Source organism: Macaca fascicularis, chromosome 3 (assembly GCF_037993035.2).
Source record: "Macaca fascicularis isolate 582-1 chromosome 3, T2T-MFA8v1.1".
Taxonomy (NCBI): Eukaryota; Metazoa; Chordata; class Mammalia; order Primates; family Cercopithecidae; genus Macaca; species Macaca fascicularis.
The window spans coordinates 107,885,948-107,905,236 of record NC_088377.1 but is presented as its reverse complement, the minus strand read 5'-3'; the positions used below and the strand labels follow the sequence as shown (position 1 = coordinate 107,905,236).

Here is a 19,289-nt window from a genome sequence, read left to right as displayed (position 1 = left end):
TATCTCTAAGTGTTCATGAATACTTAGTGAATTAAAATGGCATAACATCCCACTCATAAAATCAGTTTCTGATGATTATCCTAAGTACAAGATAAATCACACACTAAAGATGTCACTGATTTTGAAAAAAGTTTGTAAGCAGCATTTTTGAGTTCAGAAGAAAGGAGGTAGAGGAAGGACTCCTACAGGTATTACTAGTCTATGAATCAGCAAGTATCTAATAATTTTTACAAGAAGTCTAAGAGAAATAAGTGAATCAAAAGATGACCTGTCACTTAGAAAATAAGAGAGAATACAAATATTTATCTTCAAAAATAATTTCCATCCAGATTGCAACATCCTCTAGAAAATCAAGTGTATTTTTGTCTGATAGCTTACTAAAATAATGATGCTGTGCCTTCAAGACATAATACTAACCTGATAACATAATTCCCATGTCCAGTAGGAGTTGCCAGACTCCTATGGCCATAGATCTGCACTGGACAAAAGGACAGTGTTCTAGAAGCCAGTCTACCAGTTCTGACCCAACGCAGCTCCTCCTGAACAAAAGCAAAGCCATTCACAGTAAGATATTGCTGACATTCGTTTGCCAAAAAAATTGATATATAATACCTTTCCTTTCATGAGCTTGCTTTTTTTAAACAAGCAACCCAAGAATAAATGGCATATACCTCTTATTCATCTTTCAGATTAAAGTTCAAATATCGCTTCCTTAGGGAAACAAGAGTCAAATTGTCTTCTACTTTTTCATCAAATCACTTAACATTTAATAAGTATATATCTTTACAAATGAACAATATCTGCTTCTCCCACTAGAGAAAAATTTTCAGGAGAGCAGGGACTTTATATAACTCACTATTAATTCCCAACAATTAGAACAGTCCACAATACACAGTAAGTTCTCAAAATATACTTGTTTGAAAAAAGAAGGAATACATTTAGCAGCCTTTTATATAAAGATAATGCTTTTACCTTGGTAAGCTACATACCTCAAGTTGGTGGTGATAAACTTTGGTTCAACTATTTATATATTTTTATCTAGTCCTTTTGAGAACAAAATAATTCCAAGGTTAGACAAAATTGGGACCATAGTCAGTAGTATAGAGTTTTGTTTGCTACTCTTCAAACAAAGACTGAACCTAAAGTTTACTCTAAGAACAATAAATTTGATTGTTAATCTTTTTAATATAATCCATGTAACTAGTTAAGCAGCCCAGGTCACATAACTATAAACCCAGATGTGTTGGATTCCACTAACCATGCATGAGAAATTACCTTTGTAATCTGTCTTAAAACATACAACTATATTCAAAAAAATGTCATAACCCGGGTATTACAGGCAGTATCATCATGCCTACTTTTCAAATACAGATGAGCCTCAGGGGGAAAACAAAAAGAAAAACTTCTGAAATGTTTTGTCATTTGCAGAAATTTTATAAAATTTCACTCTCCCTTATGAGAAAAGATCATGAAAAAAAATTTTTTTTGCTTCAGGGTCATGCTCTGTCACCCAGGGTGGAGTGCTGTGGCGCAATCTCAACTTACCACAAACTCTGCCTCCTAGACTTGAGAGATCCTCCCACCTAAGCCTCCTGAGTAGCTGGGAGTACAGGTGCTCACTACTGGCTAATTTTGTTCTTTGTAGAGACTGAGTTTCGCCATGTTGCCCACACTGGTCTCCAACTCCTGAGCTCAAGTGATCCACCTGCCTCGGCTACCCAAACTACTGAGATTATAGGTATGAGCCAAGTGCCTGGCCAAAATGTTTTTTTTTTTTTAAATAATGTATCATATAATGACTATCTTTATATGCAGTACTGAAGGACCAAGAGATGCCAACATTTATTTGTATTTCTAAAGTAGAAAAATACTGCCTATTTTGTTCTCTTATGATTGGCATACTTACAAATACCCTAGAATCACACCACAACCAACAATATGAACTGCCATGGATGCTACATTTTCTGGGGTGAAGAAAAATAAAGTAGTAAACTTTTCTGCTGAGATATTTGATCAAAAATCCTAGCTTTTCATCAAAAGCTAGAATATATTTGGTGAAGTGTCACATTTGAAAGATACTCTAAGGCAATTAAGCCAATTCTAGACATGTTCAGTTGCATGTTAGCGTAAGACAGCATAAAGATTAACAGTCACATATATGGATTTTTTTTTAGAGAAAATGAGAAAACAGATGGCAACAAAACAGGCAATTAGACCAAACAGTCAAGATTAACTTCTAATTCTACAGGATACCTTTCATGTTAAAGGTTCAAAGTGTTAATTAACTAATTAATTCCTCAACACCTCTGCCAATTAGCCAGCATCTCAGGGCTTTGAAAGCACTTTTATCTCATGGATTTAATACTGTATCATCTTAATTCATATTCTCAAAACAACGCAGCTCCTTAGCCTGCTCTGAGTGTCTGACATCACCTGGACTATGAAAGCACACAATAAAACATTCACTAAACAAACTAAACTCTCAAACTGCAAAGGGGACTAGATGGATACAGCTGCTTGTTTGTTCCCAGGTGATAAGGAAGAAGCTTCTTAGAACAGGGCTTCTCAAAACTCTGCTTAGGAGTCACCTGGGTGATGTTCTTAAAGTATAGACTCTGATGCGGTAAGACTGGGTGGGACCTCAGATTCCGCATTCCTTTTTTTTTTTTTTTTTTTGAGACTGAGTTTCACGCATGTTGCCCAGACTGGAATGCAATAGTGCGATCTCGGCTCACTGCAAATTCTGCCTCCCGGGTTCAAGTGATTCTCCTGCCTCACCCCCCAAGTAGCTAGGATTATAGGCATCTGCCACCACGCCCAGCTAATTTTTATATTTTTAGTAGAGCTGGGGTTGCATCATGTTGGCCAGGTTGGTCTCGAACTCCTGACCTCAGGTGATCCACCCGCCTTGGCCTCCCAAAGTGCTGGGATTATAGGCATGAGCCACCATGCCCGGCCAGATTCCACATTCCTAACAGGCTCTCAGGTGATGCTGGTGACCTCAAAGCCCCAATCCTCCAGATCTCCCTTCTCAATGGGAAGGGCTCACTCTGTTTTGGGGAGGCAGGGTTCTGACTCAATATGGCAGAACACAGCACTGTCAGGACAATATTAATTAAAAACTGAGCCCCACTCTCAGAGCAAGCTACTGTTTCTGTTGCACGTGATCCCTTTCTATTCCCCCCACTGGCTTTATCAAGTTATGTTTTAAATCACTTATAAGGATCCACCTACCCCGGGGCAAACATTAGGAGTAAATTATACACTATCATTTATATCACCAAAGCATACAAAATGAGGTGGCATTGTCTCTGCATTTAACGCCTTGTCCCCATGCCTGCTACAATCTGGTTAAAATACCTAAATCCACAGGACTTAGGGGAGAGCAGTGAGGAAGAAAACAGAGACGGTTGGAACAGAGCAATCTAAACACAGACAGCAGTTCCTACCCACAGTATATTTTCAGTCTTGCACTCAATCCAGAAACTGCTCCAAGTACATGCAGATCTAACTCCAGTTTCAATACTAGGTAGAAACATTGTGATATGGAGGTGATCAGCTCAAAGCCCATGTGACTGCTTAACAAAACATGAATTTACCCAATCTCCAGAGTGGAAAATTTGACTTATCTTAGCATCCTCCTGTCTCTAGTTAGACTTTTAGCAATTAATTCATAGTAATGCAGACACTAATCTTTAAAATAAATCAGGTGATGGTATTTAGTGATGCATTTGTGCAAAACAAATGATGTCTCAAAAACCAGTGTGATTCTTCCTACAGTACAAAGTGAATAGAAAGCATTTCAAAGTTTTGAAAGTGAGTTCTCATGCAGTATATGGGGAATATTTTACCTCAATTTACTACCAGAAAAATGAAAATGATTCATCCCTAGGTAATCACATGAGCATTTCATGTTTAAACCTAATCAGTCCTTAGATTAGAAAAGAATAGTGGCCCTGGCCGGATCACAGGAAAACACATGCTCTCCCCATTCTATTCCCGTTAAATCCTAAATCTCTTCTAATTTGGATAGATGGCTTTTTTCCATGAACCTGATTAATGTTCATCTCCCAGTCCTTTTTCAATCTCTATCCATGGAGATCCAATAAAGAGGAAAAAAATGAGAATAATGATCAATGTTACACATGGCCTCATGTAAATAAAATGAATCCTGTGAGCTTGCTCATGACTATACTCAAAGACTTACAAATATAAATTTAGTCTTTTAAAAAAGGAGAAGGCAGATGTTTCTAAAGGTGATGCCATCATCTATTTTTTAAAGTGAGTTTCTATGTGAAGTAGTCCAACCACCACAGCCCTTTTACTCCCTGTCCTGTCTACTTGGTCTGGGCTCTAACCTCATGGTTCTCAGACCTTGGCCTATGAATCCCTAATGGGAGGAAAACGGTAGATCTTGGAGCTTTTTAAAGAGCTCCATGACTCCATACACACAAAAGCATTATTTGTAAACAGAATAGGCATGTCTAGCCTATGGCATATTTTTCAAAACCTATGTAAATGCTAATGTGATTGATTAAATGTGCTTAAAGTGTTAATTCACTGGGGTTTCTCATCACACTTTGGATTTGCTCAATTAATGGCTCAGAAGAATATAGATTCTGCCAAGTTTGTGATGTTAAAAAATGGTTGCAGGGAATGGTTACTGACTGAAAAGAGGCATGAAGGAACTTTCTGAGGTATGAAAATCTACTATATCTGGATAGTGGCTAAATGGATAACGATTACACAGGTGTGTAATAAATAGAAGTTCAAGCTGTACATTTAAGATTTGCATATTTTACTATACAAAAATTATGCCTCAGTACAAAAGGAGTCGGTGGTCTTACTCTGATAGTCTGGGGATTACTATCCCAAAATCCGAAGCCATGATAAAATATTTTCCATCTCCAGCAAACAGAAAAAACAGAAATATTACAATGAGTTTATCATAAAGCTAAGTTTATTTAACATAAAGGAACATCCTTTATTCTGAGAACTTTCTACTTTTTGGGTGTCATGAATTCTGAGTAATCTTCCTACTTTTGATGGGTATTACATGCCATTTCTTTGAAATAGAATGGTGATAACAAATGGTAGTGGTTTTTCTTTTTGTTTTCTGTCATAGTTTTGGTATCATTTGGTGTGGTTTAATATCTTTATCTGGCAAAACAAAATGCTAATAATTTGCTTTTGGTTTTTTTCTTTAAATTGTTCCATAAAATGAAAACATACACACCAAGTTTCCTAAGTGACCATGCCCTTGGTCCAGCTGAACTTTAAAACTGGCCATTTACCCAACTGTTTACTCTCATACCTCTGTCAAGGTAGACACCTGCCATCCCTATACCAACCTGTCTCTCCCTGCTCCTTACACACTCAAGGAGGAGGCCCACTCTCACCTGGAGAGTTAGAGCAGGTCTCTCCCAAGGCATCCTTTCAGGGTCTCAATAAGGTCCCTAAAGAGGGGATCTATATTTATTAAAGTCCCTAATGTAGCACCACCCCCTCACCCGCTGCAAAATATCACATCTCAGAGGAAGCAGAGCAGAGACTGTCTCAGGAGCCCATCCACACATGGGGCTGGAAATTCCATACCCTAACTTCAGAACGGGAGTCAAACCGTAAACAAATGCATGACTAAGTTTAATGAAAAGTCACCACCAGTTTCCTCAATAGAACAAACCAACCCTCCTACTACTGATATTGTCCACCTCTCTTTGATCAAGGTTACAATTTTTAACACATGTTGGGTTTTTTTCCCTCAAAGAGAATTTCTGACAAGGTGTTAGAAAACTGTGTTACCTGTAAAACCCCTTGAGGTTCACTCTGTCCTTTATCAGGTCAGCTGCTTGAACGATAATAATATTCCTCAGTGCTCTTCCTGCACAAGAAGAATTCTCTCCATAAATCTAAATGGAAAAGACAAACAGTCATGTAAATATAGAATAATGTGACAATTTGTGAGCTACCAATAGCATACTCTCTTTCTATATATATGTATATATATGATGATAACCAAGTCCATAAGGTTGAGACATATTTTAGCCAATATAGCTATAAACCTATAACTATCTTACTTTATTTTAGCTACCAGTCCACTTACACTACTAAGCTATCACTATTCTCCAAATGCTAACCTGCTTTATTTAACTACAGCTATAAATAATTTTCTTTTATACAAAGTTTTCAGTGTAAATCATCCACTGTTTTTTAAATACAATATTTATATCGATACAGCAAATTGAAGAATTTATATTATGTATTAAGTCTGCACATTGATAATGCAAACACACACAGGTCTTGGAAGACGGAAAAATAATTTTCTTCCCTATCTAGCGAACATCTCGAACCATGACACAATTTGACAGCAGGCTGCTTTACTCTTAAGCTTCATTCAACTGCAGAGTTCACAGCCAATTCCAAGCATCTGGTTTCATCTACTTCACAATTCCATCTATCAGATAAAAATTTCATTTAACTTACTTTTTTTAATCTTCTAATTCTCCCATATGAGTCTCTGGTTCTTAGAGGATGGAGAAGGGTAGTTCTTAGATCTAGAGGGGGCTAGGTCCCACTTTATAATACTACCTCCTACTATATAACTAGCACCTTCCTCCAAAGCACAATGCTGTTTCACAAGCAAAGGGGGCTAAGTGAAAATAAGCTGCCTTCCTAAGGTTTATGAAAATTTATATTGGGGGTACATGCCTACATAGTTTCACTTTTTTCTTGGTAAACTTTTTATGTACCTACTATATATACATATGTACACACACACACACATACATATATACATATACACAATACACATGTGCATATATACACAGACATATACATATATATATATATATATATATATATTTTTTTTTTTTTTTTTGAGACAGGGTCTTGCTCTGTCACCCAAGCTGGAGTTCAGTGGCAAGATCATGGCTCACTGCAGCCTAGACTTCCCAAACTCAATCAATCTTCCCACCTCAGCCTCCTGAGTAGCTGGAACTACAAGCACACACCATCAAGCCCAGCTAATATTTGTATTTTTTTTTTTTTTTTTTGTAGAGACAGGTCTCCTCATGCTGCTCAGGCTGGTCTTGAACTCCTGGGCTCACATAATCTGCCCACCTAGACCTCCCAAAGAGCTGGAATTTCAGGTGTGAGCAACTGCACCTGGCCGAAATATTTGACATCTTCTCTCAAGACAAACAAATTGATAATATAATGATTATGATTTGACTGGGAACATCCACCCCATCCTTATACCTCCTTAATTTTCCTGATATCATCTCCTAAACACAAACTGATAAGGAAGTAGGAAGGGAAGGAAATTATTTTTTAACATGTTAAAACTATTTTAAAAAAAAAAGCTTGAACAAGCCAGATGACAGAAAATATTATCGAGGAAGTGGTGTGAGTCAGCTGACGCTTGACTGGTCCTGACAGCATACAATATTCATTCACTCAGTCATTCAAAAAGTACATAATGAGCAACTGTCAGGTGTCAGATCTGTTCCTGATGGTAGGGATACAGTGGTGGAGAAGGTAGAGAAAATCCCAGCCCTCACAAAGCTCACAGTCTCCTGTTAGCCTAAAAAATGCAACTTTTTTTTTTTCTTTTTTTGAGATGCAGTCTTGCTTTGTCACCCAGGCTGGAGTGCAGTGGCGCAATCTCTGCTGACTGCAAGTTGTGTCTCCTGGGTTCATACCATTCTCCTACCTCAGCCTCCCAAGTAGCTGGGACTACAGGCGCCCACCACCACACCTGGCTAAATTTTTGTATTTTTAGTAGAGTTAGGGTTTCACTGTGTTAGCTAGGATGATCGGTCTCAATCTCCTGACCTCATGATCCGTGCGTCTTGGCCTCCCAAAGTGCTGGGATTACAGGCGTGAGCCACCGCACCTGGCCAAAAAATGCAACTCTTTGTTGATTGATTCTTTACTGCAACACAATGATAAATAACGAGGAAGTAAATCTCCTTTTATACAAAACTCAGTGTACAATATACGCTATTTGTAAAATACAGTGGTTTTAACAATAGATATATTATATTTATAACATATTTATGTACGTGCTCTGCCACATCAATTCATTCATGTAAAGAACCTGGAAGATGGGAGAATAATTTTTTTCCCTAGTTCGTGAACATCTTGAATCATGACAATGATCAGAGCATCTCAAACACTTTTGCTGTGTCATCCCAGGTGGAGAAGATAACGTGATCACTGCAGCATCCCTGCAAAACTCTATGTGGTCAGGAGCAAAGGGAACAACTGTAACTTGAGAAGTATACATCAGAATTTCTCAATCACTATTTCAGAAAATGCAGTAAAAGAGAAAAGAATCATACCTGGGAAGGCGTATGTTCAAGGTACGGATTAGATATTCTTCTTGATAGAGTCTATTTTAAATAAAGAAAAAAAATAGTTAGAACCAAATAAACTTTTGTACCAAAAAAGGAAAACATAAGCAACAGTGGCAGGGGCAGGACCCTGCTAAACAAACAAAAAAAAAAGCTTGAATCTCAAATCATGGTCCCTATGGGCTTGGTATCCTTATTTTCACTCAATGTAAATATCTGGTCAACATTCATAACAACAGGACAGGATATTCCACTTGAATGGCTCTCAACAGAAGTACAACAGAAAGACTGGGATTTTCTTGGACCGGTCACTTTATTCTTGATGTGTTTTGGATTCCATTTCTCCTTTCCTTTTCCTCACCCTAACTCAGGCCCTCATCACTATACCCTCAACTACCTGCTTCATCTTCCCAGTGGATTTTCCTGCTCTCTAGTCACATCCCCTTCAGGCCATCCTTCATACCTCAACTAAGCAAATCTCCCTAAATCACCCCCTTGACTTGCAGAGGGTCCCTTATTGCTTATCTGAGTTAATCCATGCTCCCTTGGCTCACCACAGTCTGCCTCCAACAGATTTCCAGTATTCTCTTTCCAACTCTCAACAAGGCTTCTTCAGTTTAGCAAGACCTACTTGTCAGAAGAACCTGCCACTCATAACCCTGCCTTTAGTCAAGTCAGTCTTCATGTTTAAAGCCTTCCATCTTCCTCAATGCTTCTCAGAATCTCACCAGACTTGAAGTCCAGTTTTGTGGAGTCGGCTCCTGCATGAAGTTCCTCCTACTGTGGTAGGTTCCTCTTTAGAGCTCTGTTTTTGCTGCTATTCAGGTGTGGCCTCTGGGTGCTCGGCATTGTTGGTTGTTTTTCTGTGTGCGCATTTGCCCCAAGGAATCCATAAGCTCCTTGAGGGAGGGCTGGCAGCTTATTCTGCTTTGCTTTCATGGCATCTAGCACACAATTGTGCATAAAGATGTTTATTTTTTCTATCCATTTATTTAGATATTTATATAACTGTATGAACTTAATAAGTAATTGCTGAATGATCTCAATTGCAGGAGCTAATTTTTCCTGCCTAATGATCCAGGAAACAGCACCATCACCCACATATGCTTAAGCACAATACAGAACTATTATCATTTCCTATTGCAGTATAAAAAAAAAGAACAGAGAAACTAACATTTATTGAACTTCCAACCTATGTTTAAAAGCTCTTTCCATCTCTATTCTAAGTCTTGCTATCTTTCGAGATCCTATAGTTTTCAGACTGCCGCCTCCATGTCTTAGAATACTTTGCTAAATGTACAAAACATACCCCACCAGTCATCACTTTCCAGCATCTGAACCTTCTACTAAACTTTAGTCTAAAAAGAGAATTCCCATTCTGCCCCTTCCCCAGGCCACATGGCCCTCACACTACTCCTAATTAAACTAAAATAAAATGTATCAACTCTTTATCCAGAAATGCCAAATGATACCCTGTTAAAGATTTGTAGCTTCATTCAAAGAAAACAAATTTTATAAGGTAGAGAGCCCATTTTTAATTCCCAGCCTTCTGGTCTTGTCTAAACGTACTCCCAATCAGCAGTGCCTAGGCCTCAGGTACCATGAGCCTATGTAATATAGTCCCTTATTGGTATACTGAACAATTTAAAAGTTTTAAATGTACCAGATTATATGAAGATGAATCATCATAATTTTTTTTTTCTCTAAACAGGTAGACTTTTAAAATCACTATGGCAGACCAGAAATGACAGTCTTTATGACTCATCTAATTGCCTGAATCAGCTCAGAAAAGCAAATAGTTTATATAATCTAGCTAAAGAAAAAGCTTTTAAGCAGAAACAAGCTCTAAAAAGAAAAAAAAAAAAAAAAAGAGCACTTTCACAAAACAAAACAAGCCACTTGCCTTCCTGGCCACTGCCAACCGGAATCTGGCTGTCTACACACTCGTGTTACACTCACACAATTCCACTTAACAGAAACCTCCCCCATGGATAGTTTGCTTCAAAAGGTAGGTAAGGTGAGTAAATAAAGCAATGGGGTTCTTCTATACTGAATAGATAACAGCGTTAGATAAGCTACTGGCCCCAGGAACTCAACAAGCTCAACATAATAACTGTCTTTTACAGGACACAATTCCTAAGCTGGCTGTCAGGAACTGCCTTGAAACCCTCTCTTCACTGGTCCCAGGAGAGCTTTGCTTCATTAACACTCTAGGACTGCGGTTCTCAAACTTGTTAGCTGAGCATGGGGAGCCACAGAGCTTTGTGGAACTCAGTCAAGTACTGACTCCCTAAACTTAAAACAACTATCATAACTGTACTTCCGCAGAGACCACTTTATGTTAGTTTTCAGTACTGACCCAAAATAGCAAAGGCCAAAGGTTTAAAAGAACATGGGGAATACTCCATCCATTACCTCATTTTTAGCAGGTACTGGGAAAGGACTGTTACTTAATTTTATCAGAGGAATACCATGGGCCATCTTACTGCTGCTGTAAATCACTCAAGAACTGCCCTCCCAGCATTTATCAGCAAGAGTACCGCAAAAGCACCCTTGAAAATGCACCCCCCCTTTTCATTTTAACATCTTTCCCTGATATACAACCACTCAGCTGTTTTCATCCCATCTTGGAATCCCTTGGTTTTATTTTTCCTCTCAGCATCCCAGGGCCTCATCTCATCACTCCTGTGGCAACTTATTTCCATTCATTTCATTTTTGAAGCACTTACTCAGCTGAGCACCAGGCTCTGTGGGAACTTCCAGAAACACACACACGGACAAGATACCATCCCTAATTTAGAAAACCCATTTGCCAGAAGGCATAGGATCTAAAGAACCTATTAAGCCCATGAATTATTTTTCTTGATCCTAATCTCCCTATCAATTTTCTCTGCAATCTTAGATGGCTGGTCACTCGATGCCAGGTATCCTCTCTTAAATGGCTCCCACCATAATCTCTCATAAATATAATGCCCAAAGTGATGATTCCTTTATCCTATGTATTTTAAATTTCCTAGAATTACTTAAGTTGGATGCAATGATTCTTTCATGAAAGACATATATATCCCAGAGAGATAAAAATACTAATAACACAAATGAAAATATATTTTTAAGTCAAATGTATTCCTCCTTTCCATTTTAATGCACCATGGAAAATGGTTCCCTGATTACAGGCAAACCTCATATTTTAAATGTAAACTAGGAAATTGCAATCCTTTAATATTCACAAATGGACTTCCAGAAAAAAATAATGGCATAACTCCAAAAATAATTCATTAGCAACCATATATTACATTTTTTAAGTCAGGTATATATTAAAATTAAAGTGTAATAATTCATGAAGCTGACTCTGAAGCAGGCAAGGAACTCACTCCGGAGTTGCTAAAAATATCTTGCTAAACAGTGTAATAGACTTAAGGCATATTTTTCATTAGCCCTTAAAAGAGATAGGCACAGTTTTTATTCGTTTTTAAAGGAGATGCCTTAATACTATCCTTAGACTCAGTTAAAGTACTTAGGCTACTAAGGGGTGAGAGAAATAAAGGAAAAAGACCGAATCGTTTCAGTCACTACAGAAGCACTACCTGCCCTTTTACTAACATGAACCAACAAGAACTACCAAATTTATTGTTAATGCAAGAATGACACAACTGTCTGCCAACTTCAGCCACTGTCCCTCTTCCTATCCTGGGTGAACAGGCAGAATATGAAGATGAAACAATGGAATAAGTACACTTGAATTTCTTACAAACGCAGGAAGATAAAAAGCCTCATAACTAGCAGGCACATATGTAAAGAGATTATAAAATAAAATACTAAAGGCTATGATCTATTAAGCTGCCCAGTGGATTTTTAACACAGGAAGAACTTGTGGGCCATTCTTCAGCCCCCAAATAAATTTACATCTCAACCAAAGCTTGGTCAAGGCTAAAAGGACAGAATCCCAGCCAGATTATAGGCTTGAGAATTATCCAGTCATCAAAGTTGGGGATAATGGGTCAGGTGCGGTGGCTCACATCACTCTCTGATAACATGCTGCACGTTATTAATAGTAACTGAGTTTCTGCTGTGTGCCAGAGATTACACCAAGTTTTTGGGGTTTTTTCTTTTTTTTTTTTTTTTTGAGACAGGATCTCACCCTGTCGTCCAGGCTGAAGTGCAGTGGCGCAAGCACAGGTCACTACAGCCTCAACCTCCCAGGCTCAATTGATCCTCCCACCTCAGCCTCCCAAGTAGCTGGGACTACAGGCACGCACCACCACCACATCCAGCTGATTTTTGTATTTTTTTGTAGAGACAGGATTTCACCCTATTGCACAAGCTGGTCTCAAACTCCTGGGCTCAAGCAATCTGCCTGCCTCAGCCTCCCAAGGTACTGGGATTACAGGCACGAGCTACCACACCCAGCCTATACTAAACATTTTGCATGCATCACATTACTTAATACTTGAAAAACTATGAGGTAATTACTATAATTAATCCTATTTTGCAGATGACAAAACTAGACTTAAAGAAGTTAAGAAATCTGTCCAAGTTTGCAACCTAACTGCAGTTATTGCCCCATACATGTCTCTTAACATAGGATGTGATAATTTAAGAGTAATGTGACAAATAAGTGCATCTAACTGCAGTAAGAAGTCACAAATAGTATCTGCTAGACCCAGTGGTTCTCAACTCTGGATGTAAATAGAACCACCTGGGAAGCTGCAGAGAAACAAATAAAACAGGTATTAAGGACGCACCCCAAACATACTGAATTAGAATCTCTACGAGGAGAGCTGGGCAGTCTTTCCCCAAATTTCCCAGGTGGTTCTAAGGTGCAGCCAGGTGTCAGGGGAACTGTAAAAATAAGTGATTGGGAATGGCAAATTGAAACTTTCCTCATCCACTTCAGCTATGGGGCTTGGAGCACTGCTCAGACATCACCTCCTGCACACATATTGCTGAATGAAGAAGAGGTACTGTCGTTTACCAATAGCACAGGGATCCATGACTGAACCTCCAAGTGGCTTGTGTAGGAAAAAAGCCACTGTTTCAGCAAATCCCGTCCTGCACCTGTTCATGTGGTATGTGTTTTCCATACAACCCATCCTAGACATAGCCTTAAGCTACAGTATCTTCATGTCTGCACAGTAGCATAGTACCTACATACCTTCAGAAAGAGTCTACCCTTTAAATGGCATCCATGGCATTAAACTTAATTTTGACTTCCCATTATCAAAGCGCTCTATTCTAGTAGAAACATGTTGCCCTACTTAAAAGCTAAGTAGAAAATGAAAGTGGGTTCAAGGAGTACTTATAAACATTTCACAAACCTTTCACTGCTACAGAGACAAACCAGCAAGAACCAACAGCTTCTGGGAAAATATACACAACACATACAACAGAAACAAACCCCAAAGCTTCATCAATTTGATTTTATTTAGTTCTTGGGAAAATTTCTTTTGGGCTGTGTTTACAAACAAAATAATAGGTTCGCCTACCAAGATGGGCCTCCCTGGTTAATGCAATCACAGAGAAAGCTTTAAAATTTGAGAATTAAGTAACTAAAGATTTAGGAAACATGGTTTAATCAGCGAGCTTACTTATCTCCACTTGTCACTGAATTTCCTAGTTTTATTAACAAGAACTCATCCAGTCATACCTGGACTCCAAGATGGACCCTTCCTACAGTAACCAACATGAAGAAGCTCCCACTGGCCAAATCTGGGATGATTTGAACAGCAAATAATAAAATTATTGAATTATAATTCATAAGATGAATAACCATGAGTCCATACTAATACAAGCAATTGAATAAATAAATAAATGAGGATCAGGAAGAAAGGACAGCCCTTCCTCATGGGATTATTTTAATTACTAAATGCAGTAAAAAGAAGAAAACAGAAAACCACCATTAGGCAAACGCCATAGTAATAAATGTTGCAGGCAAAAATCATCCATAGATGCTAACATTAGTGGACAAAAATATGATGAGATATGGGACATTTGCATAATTATCAAAGTATCTCCCACCAAAATACCTAGTAAGTACAGAGGAAAAAATAACTTTACAGTGGAGTTTAGCTCACACCACTTTAAACAAATGATAAAAATTATCGCCTATCATGAGACATGTTGAGATCATCTGCCTCCTGATATGATGAACAGAGAAAGGCACTTTTATGGTATTGTTGTCAAAATGCACACCTGAATATAATGATGAAATATCAGACAACCTCAAATTGAGGGACATTCTTCAAAGCAACTGGCCTGTACTTTGCTAAAATTGTCAAGGTTAACAGGGACCAATAAAAACTAAGGAGCTATCCCAGATGGGAGGAGACCAAAGGAGCCAGACAATTAAAAGTATTATGTGATCCTGAACTAGAATAAGGACCTTAGCAGGACACATGGCAAATGTGAATGAGGTCTATATTTTAGTTAATCGTGTGGATCAGTGCTGGTTCTGACGACTGTGCTGTGGTTATGTAGAAATGTTAACATTTAGAGAAGCTGAGTGATGCTTATAAGTGAACTCCCTTTGTACTAGTTTTGCAACTTTTAAGTCTAAAATTATTTCAAAATAAAAAGGTTCTTTACAAAAGAATAATGACCCCCCTCCTCCCCACAAATGTGGTCTCAAAAATTATTCAAATATTATCTCAAAATATAGCATTTATTTCTTTGCTGAAAGCTGCACCGCCCCTCCATAACTTCCTTGGGCTGCACAACAGAATGACCCTCATGGCTTTCCTGCCCATTGAGGTCTCTGGCATCTTCACACAAATTAATCTCCAGAAAACGCCTCCTTACATGTCACCTTATTTTTAATACAACAAATATATATTTGTAAGTTTACTCTCCCTGAGTGCTCACAGAGTTCCAAGTCTTTAACCTAGTGGTCCACACCTTCCTTACCTGTCTACAAAGTTCCTGCTGCACTTCTCTACAGACACCCTGCTTCAGCCAGGCAGGTTGTCTCCTTTTGATGAGACAAACCACATGCATTCTCCCTTCATGCCTGAGCCCTTGCCATGATCTCTGCTCTGTGCACTTTTCTACATTTCTACATTCTGCCCTACAGTCAATCCACACAAATGCTGCATGAAGCCCAACAAAGCCCTGAGCCTCCCATGATTAATCTCTTCCCCCAAACATTCTAGCACTTTCTATATCTGCCACTGAAATATAGTGCCTCCTGGCCCCATTTGCACGTATACGCCATCTCTTTTCAACCAACCTAACCTACTAGAGGGAGTCATGCCTTCTACAGATCTAGCACCATCAGTGTGGAGCAGGAGCTGACCTCTGACCAGCCAATAGTGATTTCTTTCCAACATCACACTGTCTGATAACCTGCCAAGTGGTAAAGCATGATATTACCACCTCAAAGGCTATGAAACTCATCACCACCACTGCCCCACTCCAATCGCCACCTATCCTTTCCCTCATTTCCATCCCTGCCTTAAGTGGTCATGCATAGAAAGTGCAGAGTGTGCACAGTGTGCATACAGAGCTAGCTGAGTATACAGAGAGGGAGTATATATGACTCTATAAATTATATATAATTATATATTTTTAAATGTACATATTTATAGATAATTTATAGATAATATATAATTTATATATAATTTATATAATTTAGATAATATAGATAATATATAATTTATATATTATCTATAAATTATATACAGTAAATATAATTTATATATAATACATAAAATTTATATATTATATGTAATTTTTTTAAGACAGGGTCTTGCTCTGTCTCCCAGGCTGGTGTGCAGTGGCACAATCATGGCTCACTACAGCCTTTATTTCCCAGACTCAAGTAATCCTTCCACCTCAGACCCCCAAGTAGCTGGGACTACAGATGCTCACCACCATGCCTGGCTAATTTTTTATTTTTAGTAGAGACGAGGTCTCGCTATGTTGCCCAGGCTAGTCTCAAACTCCTGAGATCAAGCAATCCTCACACCACAGGCTTCCAAAGTACTGGGATTATGTGAGTCACCGCACCTGGCTAAATTTTACATACTGAATGACTTATGAGCTTGTTTGAAAACTTAATGATTCACTTGAATACCAATTATTCCTTTGTAGTGAAAAACACGGAAATTGTTTGTGTGGGGTCGTCAACAGGAAAAATGTTCTCTGTTCAGTTCCCACATTACTCACAAGTCAGAAATGAGTGAAAGAAATAAATCTTGTAGTAGCCAACTTTCTTCCCTTCTTTGGCAACTGGATATAAACTACTGTCTTAAATGTGTCTTTTCAATTTGTACACAGATTTTTGAAAGCTGCAGAACAATAAAGGTGATAGTGTAGAGTCTTCTGATGAAAGGAAGAATTCAGGATACTTGTTCCACTTTTTATTTTTCAATTACTCAACTAGGATATACAAAGAGCTTCAGAAATGTAGCAGCAGAATGGACCTCCAGGGGTCACCAGGCCTTTCTCTAAACTATGTGAGATGGGGAGATGGAGATTAAGAGTCCACAGACCAAACCCTGTTGCCACCTGTTTCATAAATAAAGTTTTATTGGAACACTGTGTGTTTACATATCAACTCTGGCTGCTTTACTGCTACAACAGCAGAGTTACATAGCGGCCAGCCAAGCCAAAAGTATTCACTATCTGGACCTTTATAGAAAAGGTTGGCCAATCCTGGTCTGGATTATCAAACTTTAAAGCACAGGAAGAGCTGTATAATCTCCCAGGCAATATATTCTAGTGCTTAATCAGTTATTAGCAAGAACTCTTAATTTTGAATCAAAATTATCTCCCACTGCAATTTACGACTGTTTCCTCCCAAACTATTTAAGGCACAAGTCCATCTCTACTTGGGTTACATAAAAGCAAGAAATGGTAGCTAAAAGCTGTTTTGACCTAAGATTAAAACAAAGAGTAGAAGTACTAATAAAGGGTACAAAGCTCTAATTATATAAGATGAGTAAATCCCAGTGATACACTATACAGCAAAGCACCTATGGTTAACAACACTGTATTGTATACTTAAAAAGTCTGCTGACAGAGATCTTATATTAAGTGTTCTTACCACAAAAAAATATATATATATTAAAGAGGATGAGAGGAAACTTTTGCAAGTAATGGATAGGTTTGTGGCCAAGTTTATTTCCAAACTCAAGTTGTATACATTACACATGTACAGCTTTTTGTATGTCAATCATACCTCAATAAAGTGGCTAAAAAAGCAAATGAAAAAGGAGCAATTAGTTTCACTAACTCCTTTTAAATTGGGAATTTTCAATCTATAAATAATCTAGACAATGCTTGACTCCAGAAAACTGATGCTAAAGGCCAAATATACAAAAGTACTAGTAAATCCATGAGTATAAAGTGTTGTTTCAAATATCTGAATCTTGCACATAATACTGTCTCTGCCTAGAATGCCTTTCTCCTCATATGTTTAAATTTTCATATAGATTGTAAAAATGCATTCATATGCTCAAATCTCCTGTTAGAATTTATGTGCTTCTAAAGCATTTTGGATTCCAGATTCCTATTGACATGTGAATTTCCCCTGATTCATTACATGAATCTTAAAGATAGGATCGATATTGTGCTCATACTTATAAATGTCCACAGTGTCCAACATGATGCATTCTGTATAGTTAATTATCATTAAATGTTTATAAAGGAAAAAAATCTAGCCCTTTTAACACCTTCCTTAATGCTCTTCACCTTCCAGAGTTTCCAGTTCTTTCCTCTGTGCACTGCATCCTCTCCTCCTGGGAGGCAGCCTTGCATCACTGGTAAGAGTGGAACTCTGGGTTCACCTTGCTTGGATTCAAAGCTCATCAGTACCACTTAAAAGTTGTGTCCTTGGACAAGTTATTTAACTTCTTTGTCCCTCTGTTTCTACCTCTTTAAATGAGTGAAATAAAATCTACTTTTAAGGTTGTTGTAAAAAATATATGACTTAAAATTGTGATTCCCAAACTTCAGCATGCATCAGACTTATCAGAGACACTTGGAGAGCTTATTTAAAAGATTGCTGGGCTCCCTGGATTTTGGTTCAGTAAGTCTGGGGCCAAGCCTCAGAGTCTCCAATTAGAATTGGAGTTCCCATTTGAGAACAAGTTCCCAAAGGATCAACCACTAATGTAAAATTATATGAAGAGCTTAGAACAGCACCTGCTATATAACAAGTGCTTGGTGAATGTTAGCTATTGTTATTGTTGAGCACTCAGGAAATTTGGAAGTTTTAGTATTACTATGTGCATGAATGTGGGTCTCCCCTACTAGACTGTAAGCTTCTCAAGGGAAAGGATTGTATATTTTTCACCCACATCCCTAGGACGTGGCAGAGTGCCTGTCACAAAGCAAGGCCAGTGGGACCCTAATAGAATTCTCTGCATACCAAGAGAGAATCCTCTTACCCAAGGTTCCTCCTGGTTGGAAGGGAAAATAGGATGTGTGAGAAAGAAAATCCTCCTCCTGGAAACATCCTAGGCATTTCCCATCAAGCCTCTTTTGGACATGGGCTATTTCATTCACTGCTTGACCCATGAGGGTCATTTCCCACACCTCGGAGTCTGGAAGAGCTAAACTGGAACTATTCAACTGTTATTAGCTTCTTGGGACCACAGTCCTTTCCCAAATAGGTACAGAATTTCTATGGGCTTCTGTCAGTGTAACAACCTGCCATCACCACTGTTTAGAACCCTAAGTACAGTCAATTTTTATATTTTACCTAGACAGTGACAAGTGGAAATCCTGTAATTGACACTAAACGTATACTATACCTACATACATACATACATACATACATTTATTTATCTAAACATGTTACCAACTCAAAGCTCATATACTGGTGTTAACAGAAAACAGTAAATTAAAAAGCTATCCCAATGTGTAATACCTCCACTTGACAATTCCAAAACACTGCACCCACAATCTTCTCTACTGGTCTCCCACCAATGACTTGTC

The 19,289-nt window shown here is 38.3% G+C and overlaps 1 protein-coding gene across 3 annotated transcripts in view; it reads right to left on the bottom strand.

Annotated features, from left to right (window-relative positions):
• RAPGEF5 (Rap guanine nucleotide exchange factor 5) overlaps window positions 1-19,289 on the bottom strand; it is a 242,475-nt gene that overhangs the window by 196,329 nt on the left and 26,857 nt on the right. For 2 of the 3 annotated variants that reach the window (XR_012432604.1, XM_015447640.3), the window contains exons 2-4: window positions 8,343-8,393; window positions 5,803-5,909; window positions 418-539 (exon numbers count right to left, since the gene is read on the bottom strand). Coding sequence is in view for 2 of the 3 variants with exons in the window: in XM_015447640.3 (XP_015303126.2) it covers window positions 418-539; window positions 5,803-5,909; window positions 8,343-8,393 (280 nt within the window). In the remaining variant the exon portion in view is untranslated. The remainder of the gene's footprint in view (window positions 1-417; window positions 540-5,802; window positions 5,910-8,342; window positions 8,394-19,289) is intronic. The other variant, XM_065542208.1, reaches the window with a different exon arrangement.